The sequence below is a fragment of the Amblyomma mixtum genome, chromosome 3 (assembly GCF_055824585.1).
Source record: "Amblyomma mixtum isolate Tamu chromosome 3, ASM5582458v1, whole genome shotgun sequence".
Classification (NCBI taxonomy): Eukaryota; Metazoa; Arthropoda; class Arachnida; order Ixodida; family Ixodidae; genus Amblyomma; species Amblyomma mixtum.
This window is the reverse complement of record NC_143014.1, coordinates 99514354-99527569: the sequence shown is the minus strand read 5'-3', so window position 1 is coordinate 99527569 and position 13216 is coordinate 99514354. Positions and strand designations below refer to the sequence as shown.

The following is a 13216-nucleotide window of genomic DNA, read 5'->3' as shown; positions in this document are numbered from 1 at the left end:
CTTAGAGGCGAAACTTCAGTGCTCAAAATTCTTTTATGCCATGGGGAAATGAGAGACCAAAATTCCACTTCCTGGTAGATAACTTGACTGCATCTTTAATTACAACTTAACTTGCCACAGTACAGGACACAAATAGTAACCATAAAAATTTATCTCCCATGACACCATTAACATACTGTGGTATGTCAGAAACCAATATCATTGCATAGGTTCCATTGTTAGGGTGCTGTGGTAGTCATACTCGCTGGCTAATATAAAAAAGGGAAAGGTCAGTGAATGAAAATGCGTTTTTGCAAGGTTAAGAAGCTACATGTCTAGGTGATCTCTCTATATATGGCATAAACAGAACAGACTAATGCCAGCCAACAGTGAGGCTCGTCTGTTGAGGCAATCCTTCCAGTAAATATAGATCTGAAGTGATGTGGAACATCTAGGTGGCATTAAGGCTGGTTCTTAGATTTCTTGCAGCGGGTAGGGCAGAAAGGTCCTCTGTGGAAGAAAACCTAACTGAACCTGCTATCATTTACCGCAAAGCTTAGATGTGAAACATAGTGCATGTTTCAACCTAACTGCCACTCAAACCTCACACTGTCATAGAAGTCCTTATAAATAATAGAATATTGTTCTTAAGAATATAGAATATAATAGAATATAGTCCTTATAAATAATAAATAATGCAAAAAATATATGACAAGCTTGGACAAAGAAATAACATGGAATATTGAAGCCAGTGTTTATATTAATTTTTAGAAGGGAGCTCAAAAGCCTTTGATGGGCACTGTGTGAAGAAAGTAAGCATTTTTAATGTCACTGCACAAAAGGATTCGAGCTCCAGACTCTCCAAGTACGGAGCTCAGAAGTTGAGAATTTAACCTCTAATTGTGATTTTTCTAAATAAGAAATAAAAGCACAAAGACCACACTGGCCTTTACCGATGTAAGAATGACATGGTCTTGAACCACCCGCTGTGGCCAAAAAAAAAATAGCACTAAATAGAATCGATCGTGATTCCCTCTACAGCACGTCCTCTGTGGACAAATGCCCATCACAAACTACATTAGTTCCAGTGTCCTTGACAAAGAACTGCACCTGCCACGGTGCCTTCACAATAGCCCTTGATTGCTGGACATCATCAGTCCATGGATACCCTTGCAGCCATGGCAACTGCATTTCAATGCAGGCACCTGACATGGAACCAATAAATGGCAGCTGCTGTGCTGTCAGTGCTAATTACCTACAAGCCCTACCTATAAATAAACCTCAACATTTCAATGTGAACCAGGCCAGGTTGTGTGTCACTCGAAATTTGTTCAACAATTATCATGCACACAGCAACAGCAATTCTCTTGTATGACAAAAATTAGATGAGAATGCTAAATTAAAACTTGAACTAACAGCAACTGAAAGAAGCATAGTTTTTATTAGAAACCTCAACTGAAAGTCACCATGGTTTCTTCTTCATTGTTTGCATTATCTATAAGTAGGGTACTGTTTTCCAGGTGCCATTTCAGCATCCTGAGCAATACAGATAAAATATGGGTTAAAACTTATTTATACCAGAGAACAGCCTATCTGCAGCTGAAATGAGATACCATACGCAAACTAGCAGCTACCGTCTACCCATTTCAGAAAGATTTGGTTTATTGAGGTTTAACGTCCCAAAGCGACTCAGGCTATGAGGGACACCGTAGTGAAGGGCTGCGGAAGTTTCAACCGCTTGGGGTTCTTTAACGTGCACTGACATTGCACAGAACACAGTCTCTAGAATTTCGCCTCCATCGAAATTCGGCCGCCACGGCCAGGATCAAACCCGCGTCTTATGGGCCGGCAGCCGAGCACCGTAACTATTGAGCCACCGTGGCGGGCATTTCAGAAAGGTCTCCACTCTTAGTTGCTTGTGGTGAAATCCTTGCCACTCTCCTTTATTCTCCATTCAATCTTAGCCACTCAAAGGCTTCACTTGTGGATGACATCAAACAGGATGCCTTGAAAGCAGGGCTCGAGAACTTGGATTAGCATCATTGCGTCAGTGCCATCCTTAGTGGTCCAAAAGCTATTGTGCATTCTAAATGAGAGCTGTGATGCTTTCTAGCAGACAGAGGAGCTGAAGAGGCCAAGCAGGACAGAATGGGCATGGAAATGCTATGAATTTGATCATGGTGAAAGGAGAAAAATAACTCTTGGAACCACAACAATGCTAACTGGTAGATTTCCTTGTAACCTGGCTTTCATAGCTTGCTCGTGGATTGCAAGTGCCCGATTCAATGCCTTCTACAAAATTAGTGCCGTTTCATTGCAAAAGCAACCAGAAAAAAGTAACAGTATACTGACTACTGACGAGTTCCAAGAAATGAATTCTGAGCAAAAAAGAAAAAAAAAATTTAGCTTGAAAACTAAGCCCCCCCCCTTATAAAAGGAAATGATCCTCTCATAGTTGTCTTTCTGTGAACAAAACATATAAATATGAACTCTTTTCTATTACTGCAAGCCCAAATTTGGCAATTTGAGAGGATGAGCTCAGAATTAAGAAAGTAAGCAAGTGGAGCTTGAAAAACATGACATCAGGTTTACTTTTGTTCTTGAAACTTGTTTTTTGACTAGTATGTGCAATACTACAACACCAAACACGAAGCCATTACTTTAGAACTCCACACAACAGTGACACAATACCTTCCTGGCACAACATATTTAAGAATAGCAATTTCATCCATTTTAAGGGCATTAACAGGATGAATCATATGCTTGAGCCTGTTAAATATTCACAACCTTGATAGTCATTTCAGCATTTGAAGCAAGGTACCGACATAAGCTGCAATTTGCTACAACTGTTAAATTGATCACTAAACCAGAGTTTGCACAGGATGGGGCGTTGCAGATAAATAGCTCCTTTTCAAGAGGCATCTTGTGCAAGTTTCATTGCACAACTTGCTTTCACCAACTAGTAGCAGATGGTTTGGTTTATGTGGGTTGTAAACACTGACTTATACTAGGTATCCCATAGCACTAGAATTTCACTCACACAGCCTGTTAAAATCTTTTGAGGTTTCAACAGTATTTTTTCTTAAGTGCGCAGCACATGAAGTCATAAAAAAAATGCAAGAATGTGAAAAAATTAATACCATATGTGCTCACAATGTGTTACCTACCAAAGGTGAATAGTAGGCAAGAACCATTGCTTGTATACTCTTCAAATGCAACGACTGCAGCACAACAAAATCTTTTTGTGATAGAATGTAGCTTAGCAGAAGTGGTTTCACAACAAGCAAAGCATTTTTTCGCTATTTAAAACTTGGCTGCTCCTGGGCTTCAAAGTAATCGCTTAAAATTTGCTTTCTCATTTCCTTAAGGCAGTATTTACAAGATAAACAACGCCATCCAATTCTGGACAGTCATCTGTGGCCGGCATGGCTACCATGCAATATCTAGCTCAAAACTACAATATGCACATACAACAGCCCTTAAACTTGCTCTATGTCTTAACTGCATCACTTTGAAGAATTGAAGGAAGTGGTCCATCTTAATTCCAGTGCTTAGCAAATGTCGAAAGTAGAGGAGCAATGCTAAATGCATAAACTTTTTTCACTCATCCAAGTGAAAGCATTTACCTATATTACTAAGTTCGGACTAGTACATACTCTGAGGAAAACAACATGAACACAAGACAAAACATTAGGCATGGAGTAGAAGATATTTCAAAGGGAACAAAAAAAATACACATGAACACCTGACCTATAAAGCACTGAGTACACCGAGCAACTCCTCTGTCAAGTACGCTATTGTGCAGTTTTCTCCTGCAAGACTATGTAGTCCTTGAAGATTTCCTGCGTGCAATGCTCCTGGCATCACTACAGGATGTTAACCTAGTTAATAGGTGATGTACTAACCGGGACAAAGGTAACTGATCCCCCCCCCCCCCCCCCCCCCCCCCCTCCAACTTCCAAACCGTGCTGCATGCAGTGTGGCACAGTTCGCAACTTGGAGGGAGGTGGGGGGGGGGGTTGGGGGTCAGTTACTTTTGTCCCGGTTAATACATTCACAAGTTTCCCAATGCACTGGCTGCACACTGCACCAACATATGTAGCACACTGCAACATTCATGAAGGCTGCCAATAATGAAGTGCATCAGCACTACATAAGACCTGCCACGAGATTTATATTACATGTCCGACAGGCTGTGAAGCACTTTGAATGCCCATTTTTCTCCTCTCTTATGCACATTACTGAGCTTCACTTATTTTAGTTCTGTCAGCTCAGCGATTTTCTCAAGCATGTGCGACATGCTATGCATGCAAGAGATGGCTGCTTTTCTGTTCCTTTGTCTATTTCCCTCATCCAAACTTTTGTGCAGCAGCATGCCTGCAATCCCTCCCAAGAAGAAGAGTGGACCAAAGTGCACAGCCTTCATGAAACTGAGTGGGGCTTGTGGTCCTCATAAACTTCAATTATGACTTTCGAAACTCACATGGCAAGTCTGCTCGCAGAAAGCAGATGAAGCTGCCATTAATGATTTCAGCCAAGTCAAGGGAAAGGTTCTTGAAGACCACAAAAGATGTACGAGGAATCTAGCTTGGCGACAGCCATTGGGGCCACATGAGCAGAGAATGCCGTGCTCTATTCTCTACAGCAAGGGCACAGAAGGTAGGTTATCCCTTCTGGGCAGTCATTAAAGAAAGTATGGCGAAAACACCTCGGTCTATCTAAAGCAAGCTGCATCAGAGCAAAAGCTGATTACTGCCAGTCCTTTTCAAGACCTTAGTCTGTTTTCAATGCCAGAATCACACTAGAAGGAACTATAAAATTAAATATCAACCATTTAACTTCATTAGAGCAGTTGAACGGTTGGGTGTCTTCACATTTATCTCATATTGTTGACCATGAAAAGCTTTCTTTAACTGAGGGACTCACAACTGAATGAACAAACATATTGTGTGCCACAGGAGCGGAACTTTTAGCATGACACATTTGTATGCCACGACTGGTATGGCCATGTTTGACAACACCACTGTATCCTTACCCTTTTTTTTGTGCTTTTTGTGGTTTCCAGTCTACTGCTTGTACACTGCTCTTAAAATCAACTCAAAGTCATTAAGTGCCCAGTTATCATATACTCTGATAAATACTTCCTTCAAGCAATCTCAGACTTCTGAGCTGGTGAACAACGTATAGTCACAATGCTCTCAATCTCTGCGCTAACTATAGCTACTCCTACTAACAACCACCCTAGTTTTGTTGGGATGATCCTTTTCTTGGGCCCAGGCCATATATAAATCAGGATATCCTACTTTCTCCTAGTACACCTTCTATAGTTCAATGTATATTCCAAACTGGTAAAAAAAAGATGCAGCTATAGCAGTTGCAATAATTGCTCTTTGTAATAAAAGCTCTTAAGAGGCCCTAGCCCAGCAGCATTTAAAAGTTTTAAGGACTAGGTACGATGCTCATCACTTGATGGTCTCAGCTTTGGTGCAGCAAAGGCTCTAAGAATGAAGAAAAAATGAAAAAAACAGCAGTAATGTGCACGGCACGAATTCATGTTTTTTAAGTGCCCAACCAGCTTGAAAGGCTGTCAAAATGAATGAATGTGTGAACAGAATGCCCAGTGAGCAAATGTGAAACTCCACCAGAAAATGTGGGATTTCACAAAAAGCAAAAGACATCCTTCAATAAACTGTTGAATTAAGTAGCACACAGACATTCCACTACTATACAGCAAGCTACATGATGGGTAGACAGGCCACAGCACAAGTCAATCCCTTTGCAAACACTCCAACACACTAAAAAAAAAAAAGTCATGGGTATCAACTCTGCAAATTACTGCGCTACTTGCGATTGTTCGCTTCAGAACAGGTTAGGATTTGTGGCTGACACACGAATTATTATGTGTAGGAAACCTTTAACACCTTACCAATCCACACACAAGCACCTGTGAGTGAAACCTCACTTAATTTACAACTAGACAATGCTGTATATGGAGCACAGGCAAAATGTGGGAGTACAAACACGAAGGGCAGATAAGTAGCAAAAGAATGACAGGGCAAGCACCTGACCCATCATTCTTTGGCCACTTTTCTGTCCATGTTTGTGCTCCCACATTTTGCTCAAGTATGCCCATCAACTAGCTCATCTCAGGCTGCGTCTGCTCGATCAACGAGTAAAGCTGCATTTCTTAGCTCTGCAGGCTGAATGCTTTCACAAATTTCTTTCCTTCAGACACACATTTCCCATGCACACATACAAAAAAACCTGTCAGCGATTTTTCCATGATGTTCACTTTGTGTAATGTTTCATGTATGTGCTTTTTTTCTAAGACGGTGAATGTATTCAGCAGTCTCCCTGAAACGATTCTTTTTAGTTCTAGTGAGCATATGCCATTGTAAATAGGCGAAAATGCATTACATCATTAAGCTCTGTCCAGTATCGCACAATACAGCAAAACACAGAGGTTATGCCTTCATGGCCACACAAGTGAGCTTCTCCTTTTTTAATGACCACTTACTTCAGGTGTGAGCATGTACAGGTGCCGTCAGAAGTAAATGGAAGACAATATTAATGAAAAAATTTATCATACATCCTTGAATACATATATGCAGCCTAATTGTGACTGTGCGAATTGCACTGTGCACTAACATGGACCATTATGCTTTAGATTTAAAGAAATTAAATTTTTTTGACAAAGTTGCCTTCCATTTACTTTTGACGGTGAGTGTACATGAAATAGATTCCTAACATACATTGTTCAAGGCAGCCTTGTTGCAGAAGTTCCCCCTCCCCCAAGGTGGAATGCACTTTCACGAAGATCTCTTTTCATGTCAACTCGTAACCAGTGCTGGCAAGAAACACAAGAGTTGCTGGTAATTTGTTCGCCTTACTCGTAGCTACAGACTACCTCCAGTCAGGCACCAGCCATGCAGTGCACTGGTGCAATTATTTGCGTACATGTAGAGAAGCCACCCAATGAATGTGCAGTTCCATGTGGCTGATGATGAAGAAAAAAAAACTGCACTAAAGCCAAAGCCATGGAGCTGAAAGTTACGTAAAAATGCCTCAGGTTCATTGGGCAGTACAGCAAGTTAAAGGTCTTCAACCACCACTTATTACGCTTACCTGCTTGCAATAAAATACATTTAATTCCATACCCTGAACTTGTGTTCATATTAATGAAAAATAAACATACAAATTCACAGTCATGCTTGGCTGCACCCAGCAAATGTACCATTTTTTTCAACATCAGTTTTCCTCTGATTTACAAGCCTTGCAAAAGCTTAGTTTTTACAGTTTATATGCTTCAAGCAAGGCCAACAGTTACAAAAAGCAGATTTGCCACGAGGACATATGGATGCAAGCAACCAAAAACATGTTTTATACGGTTTAGATAATAATATCCTTTACACAGAGTGTTTGCTTAGTCTCTGTGTACTTTTCATTTCACCAAAACTGACAATAATAAGGCCACACCTTGCTTTACCATGAAGCAGCTAGAAAAGGGGAGCCCTGCAAGGCATGCTGTGTAAGCACCTTCACAGCACCATTTCTTTGTTGGTCTGAATTAGATTTGATAAGCTTTAATGAGAAAGTGCACCAAACCAAGGGCAGAATTTAGGATCACTAAGCACAAAGCCAGTCACCCATTTAGTGCTTTAATACATCATCGTTTCTGCAAACCCAGAAAATGAGCACAATTATGTCTTTCAAATATTGCCCAATAGGAGCAAGACCTAGTATGTGCTACAAAAATACACATCAGCAGAGGAAGCCCATGCAAGTATTCAACACTTTTATTAACAAAAACTCTCTCTAATTTCTCCCACAAAAACTTAAATACGAGACTATAGCAGGCTTGTACCACTACTCATGCACTCAGCATGACCTGAAGCAATAAATTGGTGATGTGCATTGCTAAAAACTGCGCTTGACCTCTGCTCAATGCTACATGCTGACACAGAGCAGTTGTGTCTTCTTATGTACAGCCTTGTCACATGCAAGGCTCCAGTACAGCCCAGCTGGTCCCTGCAAAGTGCAGACAATTTGAAGTGAAAAAGAGAAAATAAGTCGTCTTCTCAATTCCACCCCTCTCGCATTCCATTCACATACTACTGCCATCAGCCTCTTACAGCGGCCCTGAAGCACCTTTTACAGAATATAGAGAATGCCTTAAAAGTGAAGATAAAACACAGGAGCCTTTTTAACATCAGAACACGAATTACACTATTCTGAATGTCTGCTGCTGCCATGGCCAAGGCACCACACCACACATTTATTGCTTTGTTCCTAGTTCCTGTTTTCATGCTAACTACCAATATTCCCCTACCGTTTGAAAATCCATGCACGACTTGTTTGTCCCAACCAAGCTTGTTCACTTTTTGTATTGCAAAGTTTGACTAAGAATGGAAGTAATATTTCCAATCTTGGAGAATGCTGTGAAACATGGTAAGAATACATCACAGGTGAAATGCGAGAGGAGTTCTGTCAGTTTGCAAGCACCAGGTACTGAATATAGACCAACACCGACATGTGAAGCAAGAAAGATGCGGTGGCACTGCTGTCGCTGGGCAGTGGCAACAGCTGGGGGTTCGGCCCATAGGCATACACACAAGTTTCCAAAGTCGTCCTCTGATTTCACAGTGCACTTACAAGGTCGTCCCTATATTGACAAAAACCTTGCACATCCTAGAACAGACTGTGAAAGTATCGAATGTCAATTCAGAGCCAATGTATCTTTAAGAGATCACAATATACATGTGCGCCGGAGTTACCCATGGGTAGGGGTATTGGCCAGGAGTGTGGAGTTTAGAAGCATGCACACATACCTTTCCATAACAATTTTCTCATTTGGCAGTGGACCTATCAAGGTGGCCCTTTGTTGACAGCTGGCAAGTACTTTTAAGAGAAGCATGAATAAGTATGGAATGTCCTTTGAAGCTGATCTCTTTTTAAGGCATCACAATAAATGCATTGTGATGCCAGACATACCCCACAATGTCTAGGCTTCAATCAGCTGGGTGTTGCTCTGAATCAGACAAGCTTCTTGTGTAGTAATTTATGCTGCCGTGTGTGCTACATTCACTTGCAATACAGCTCTTCAATTACAAACTAGGCAGCCTGGACATCTCCACTTAGAAGGTAATTTTCAAATGGCATGATAAACGAACTGCACACTGCAGCAGATGTTGGCACTACCAATTTCTTGGCCACCCCCTGCAGGGGCACTAGCCCTCAGCCTTCGTGAACGCCTCCTATGTTTGTAAACACAGAGTTGGTCTATAACTAACATTTGGCCAAGAGACTTATGGTCACAGGCCGGGAATTCTTACTCAAAGGCTTTAAATGGGTGTTTCAGGGACCTTTGAATGCTTGACGGACTCTCAATGGCCAGTCATTTAAGCTCTACTTTCACACATAAGCTACCAGTTCACAAAATTCTTCACAAAATTCATCTTTCAACAATCTTAATTCTTGCTTGCAGAACACCTGTCCAGAACTGCAGAACTCAGCACCTCTGACCGGGAAACATCACTGTGGTTCACACGGCCACTGAAGCAAAATTGCACGCAAACAAATGAAGCTGGCCAAATTTTACTGTGAGCTTATTGGCAGAGGTAAGCACAAACACACTCCAGAAAAAACGTGCATGCACTCCCTAATCATACTGCAGGTGCCTTGGCAATGAAGAGTATTCGCCATCAAAAATGGAATCTTTTTACTCGTAATCAGCAGACTGAGGACAGAGAGAGGTCACCATGATATGGTTGCCATGTGCTACATGCCTGGCGTTACAGCGTTTACGTGGCTACATGAAAAGAGATTCTGGGGTGCCACATTGGCCCCAACACAGGGGGGAAAAAACAAACAAAAAACATGGCATAATCTTCTCCTACAGAGCACCCAATATGCTGCCTTCTAATGTGCTTAAATATTGCTCTATGAAGCTGAGAGGCACAAGAAAGCTAGCAATAGTGCTCACTAGCCACTTCGTTGGCACAAACCGCTTTACTTGAAATAAAGAAAGCATGCAAATAAGAAAAATACTTGTTTCCAAAATCCTTTGCGTCACATTAACTAAAAACAGCACACAACCCATTTAATACTGCATAACACCAAGCACACCATTTTCACACAAAAAATAACATTGGTAAATATGTGGTCACATTCACACATATATAGCTCTGTCTACATTGTAACCACTTATCTGCTATTCTCAAAACAACAAGTACAAAAAAAAATGTAGAATGTAGAACTCTGTGAAGTTCCCAACATATAAAACTGTGCGTAAATTCAGAACAAGGGCCACAATGGCTCACCTTACCATATTTATATGACGCAAAAACTGCATCACCTTGAGCACCTCTTGTTTTGGCCAATATAGCATGCAAAGATTGCAAGAACTCAATTCTAAGCATCACTGTCTGTCTCAGAATTTGCAATTTAGAACAACAGGGATGCTTAAAAGTGAGTGACTATGTACAGTACATTAGAAGGTATCACAAAAAGAATTCCTCCCCCTTTGCACTACTTCACATATTTTATAAGCCTTGTATTGAAAGATTACAGGGTCAAAGTTAAAATAAAAATGACAAATGCCATCATGTAAAAATAAAACAACATGCCAACACATCAGAGATGAGAGACCAGTCTCTTGCACAACATCATAAAAACCATGCACCCCTGAGAAGCTTTCTTACAACTTGCAAAAAGATTAGGAGCAGTGGTTACTGACAAAAAATACTAAAAATCTTGCTTTTTCTCATACCTAACAGGTCCAAAATGGCTTAGTTTTATCATAGGTGTATAGTTTCATCAACACCAAAAATGTTTATTGTGTTGGCTCCGACAAAATAACATAGCAGCTTTCTGGCTAGCTTAGCAGCACTTTTTCTTCGATTTTGTTAAAGGCAATGTTTAAATAGACATGGGTAACACCAGTGATATGATACAACAGGAGGTACTTTGAGGAGCTCGTCACAAATGCTTTTGCACCAAGCTCAACTGCGCTACACATGCCAGGAACAAAGCCCAAGATTGCAACCCAGATGTTCCATGCCTTAGGCATGCAGCCAATTCAAACGTTCGGTACATGACATTGTCTCAGTTCTGTGCTTGATTAATGCGACTCTTGCAGATTCTCAGCTTCTGTGCGATGAGACTGTGGTGCATCTCCACTGTCCCCAGCTTCAGATGCTGTAGGGACACTTGTAGGATCCTGCTGACCAGCTACCTCCTTGGAACCATCAGCCCTTTCAGAAAGACAAAAGAAAAGCACGATTTCACTTGACCACGGGTAAGAACAACAAGGAGCTTTTTCCGCAATCTCTCATGACTACCTGTTCAGGTGACCTCAAACACCGATGATCAAGGATACCACAGAATGAAAATGAGCATATCCTGCCAAGCTGGATCAGCTAACTCCTTTTCTACAGCACAATGCCTGTTTGACATTTACATAAGAGAGAAGCCAGGCAATCTGCTTTGTTGACTATGTGTCACATGACAAATAACTGCCTTTATGACGCGGTATGCCAAGGCAGAGCACTTTTCTTGACTTCCCTTGCAGTCCGTGAAGCTGCAAAGATGCAGTTAAGATTTTTACCACAAGAAAATACTCTGCATCCTGACTCCCCACTGTAACCTTAGAATGTCCTTTGACCTCTATTATTTCCCAGACAACCTTGCCTTATTTCATTGTCCTTACTTTACATATGTATTTTCAGTGCGCTGGAATCTTACAAACAATGGGAACACACAGACCCTCAGCAGAAGTTGTCGCAGTGAACAAAAGATGATAGCCTCCTCCACACAAGTTTCTACAGTTGCTCTGTTGAGATTTCAGACCCCTCTTTCTTTAAAACACACTGACTTCGAACAGCCACCCACTGCCTCCTTTTTGCTGCACTCTAGTGCTCCCTCTTCGCAGTTTTTTTTTTTTTGCACACTTTTAGCCTTCACTCCTCCCCTACTCAGTTTCTTTGCATCAGCTCTCACAGCTATGGCTACACAGAACTTTTGCAGCTCTGAGACATTTCTACATGCCTTTTGCCTGTAAAAATTACAGCACAGTCAAGTGAATTGTAGGTTCTTGGTTTTGCATTCTGTGAGGCTGACATATTTGTTGAGTGAGACTGACAGCATCACAATGTTGATCCTAGCACATCCTCCACGATAATACAGTTGTCCAAACACTTGTATAGAGCGCTCGAACTGCTTACTGTGTTCTGCATTTATGCTAATTGCCGCTGCCTGGTGGGCCCGATACAGCTTTTAAAGACATGAGGAGTTACACATGGTCCATGGGAATATGCATGCACAATGAGGTCTTGTTTCAAGCTCAAAACAACTTGTGAATGACACAAGGTGCACCGTTTGAGCGTTCTAGAAAGGTGTATGGATGACTGTACAGCACAAGCGTATACATCCTCATCCTAGAAAACAGCATGTGAATACCATGGCTACAGGGAAATTAAATCGGGTGCAAAGCGTTTCAACTATTATCACAGAAACACTTGCTGCAAAATTAGTTTGTATCGAATCTACAAAATCATAACAAGCAAGCCTGTGAAAATTTGACCAAACATCATGAAAGTAACTAAGTGCAAGCTGTACAAGCTTAAAAAAGAAACTTCAGCTGCAGTGCTTCCTGACTTACAGTCACAAACACATAAAGTTTTAGGCTTCTTATTTAACGGAATAACCCGCAGGACCCTAAAGAACCTAAAAATTTAACTATTTAATGACCAAGTTATGAAGGAATCAGATACAGGTTATAACTGCTACATTATGTGAGCTAATACACCTACACTGAAAAGCAGTTAAAAAATTTCTTAGTATTACTGTGTTTTGTGAAATTGGTGTACCACAAATTCACAAGACTGAGCAGTGGCTATTTTGTGCAACTTGCGTAAAACTGTACATAGAAGGCCAAACTGGACAGCTGTACTCCTAATGAAAATTGTACAAATAGCTGTTGCTCAGAAATTAGCCTCATTTGCTAATTTTAATTGTACAGTACCACATTTTCATTAAAAAAAATTTCTTTACACTTCTCCAATGCAGGGGCCAGTAATGGTGAAATGCTGGAGGCTGAGAACTTCTATGCCACACTTTCATAGGCTGGGCATAATAGGGTTAAAGGTGCACTAAAGAGCATTCTGGAAAACTTCATTTTCGCTTTTATTTTGTTTTTTAGGTTTTTGTGAATAAATAGTTTCAGTCGCAGACAACATAG

The 13216-nt window shown here is 41.0% G+C and overlaps 1 protein-coding gene across 2 annotated transcripts in view; it reads right to left on the bottom strand.

The window, feature by feature from the left end:
• Positions 1 to 7757: 7757 nt before the first annotated feature.
• The window catches only part of LOC149351130 (uncharacterized), a 48491-nt gene continuing 43032 nt past the window's right edge, over positions 7758 to 13216 (bottom strand). The window contains exon 8 of one of the 2 annotated variants that reach the window (XM_089580390.1): positions 7758 to 11231. In XM_089580390.1, coding sequence (XP_089436516.1) covers positions 11099 to 11231 — 133 coding nt within the window. In that variant the 3' untranslated portion in view covers positions 7758 to 11098. The remainder of the gene's footprint in view (positions 11232 to 13216) is intronic. The other variant, XR_016290529.1, reaches the window with a different exon arrangement.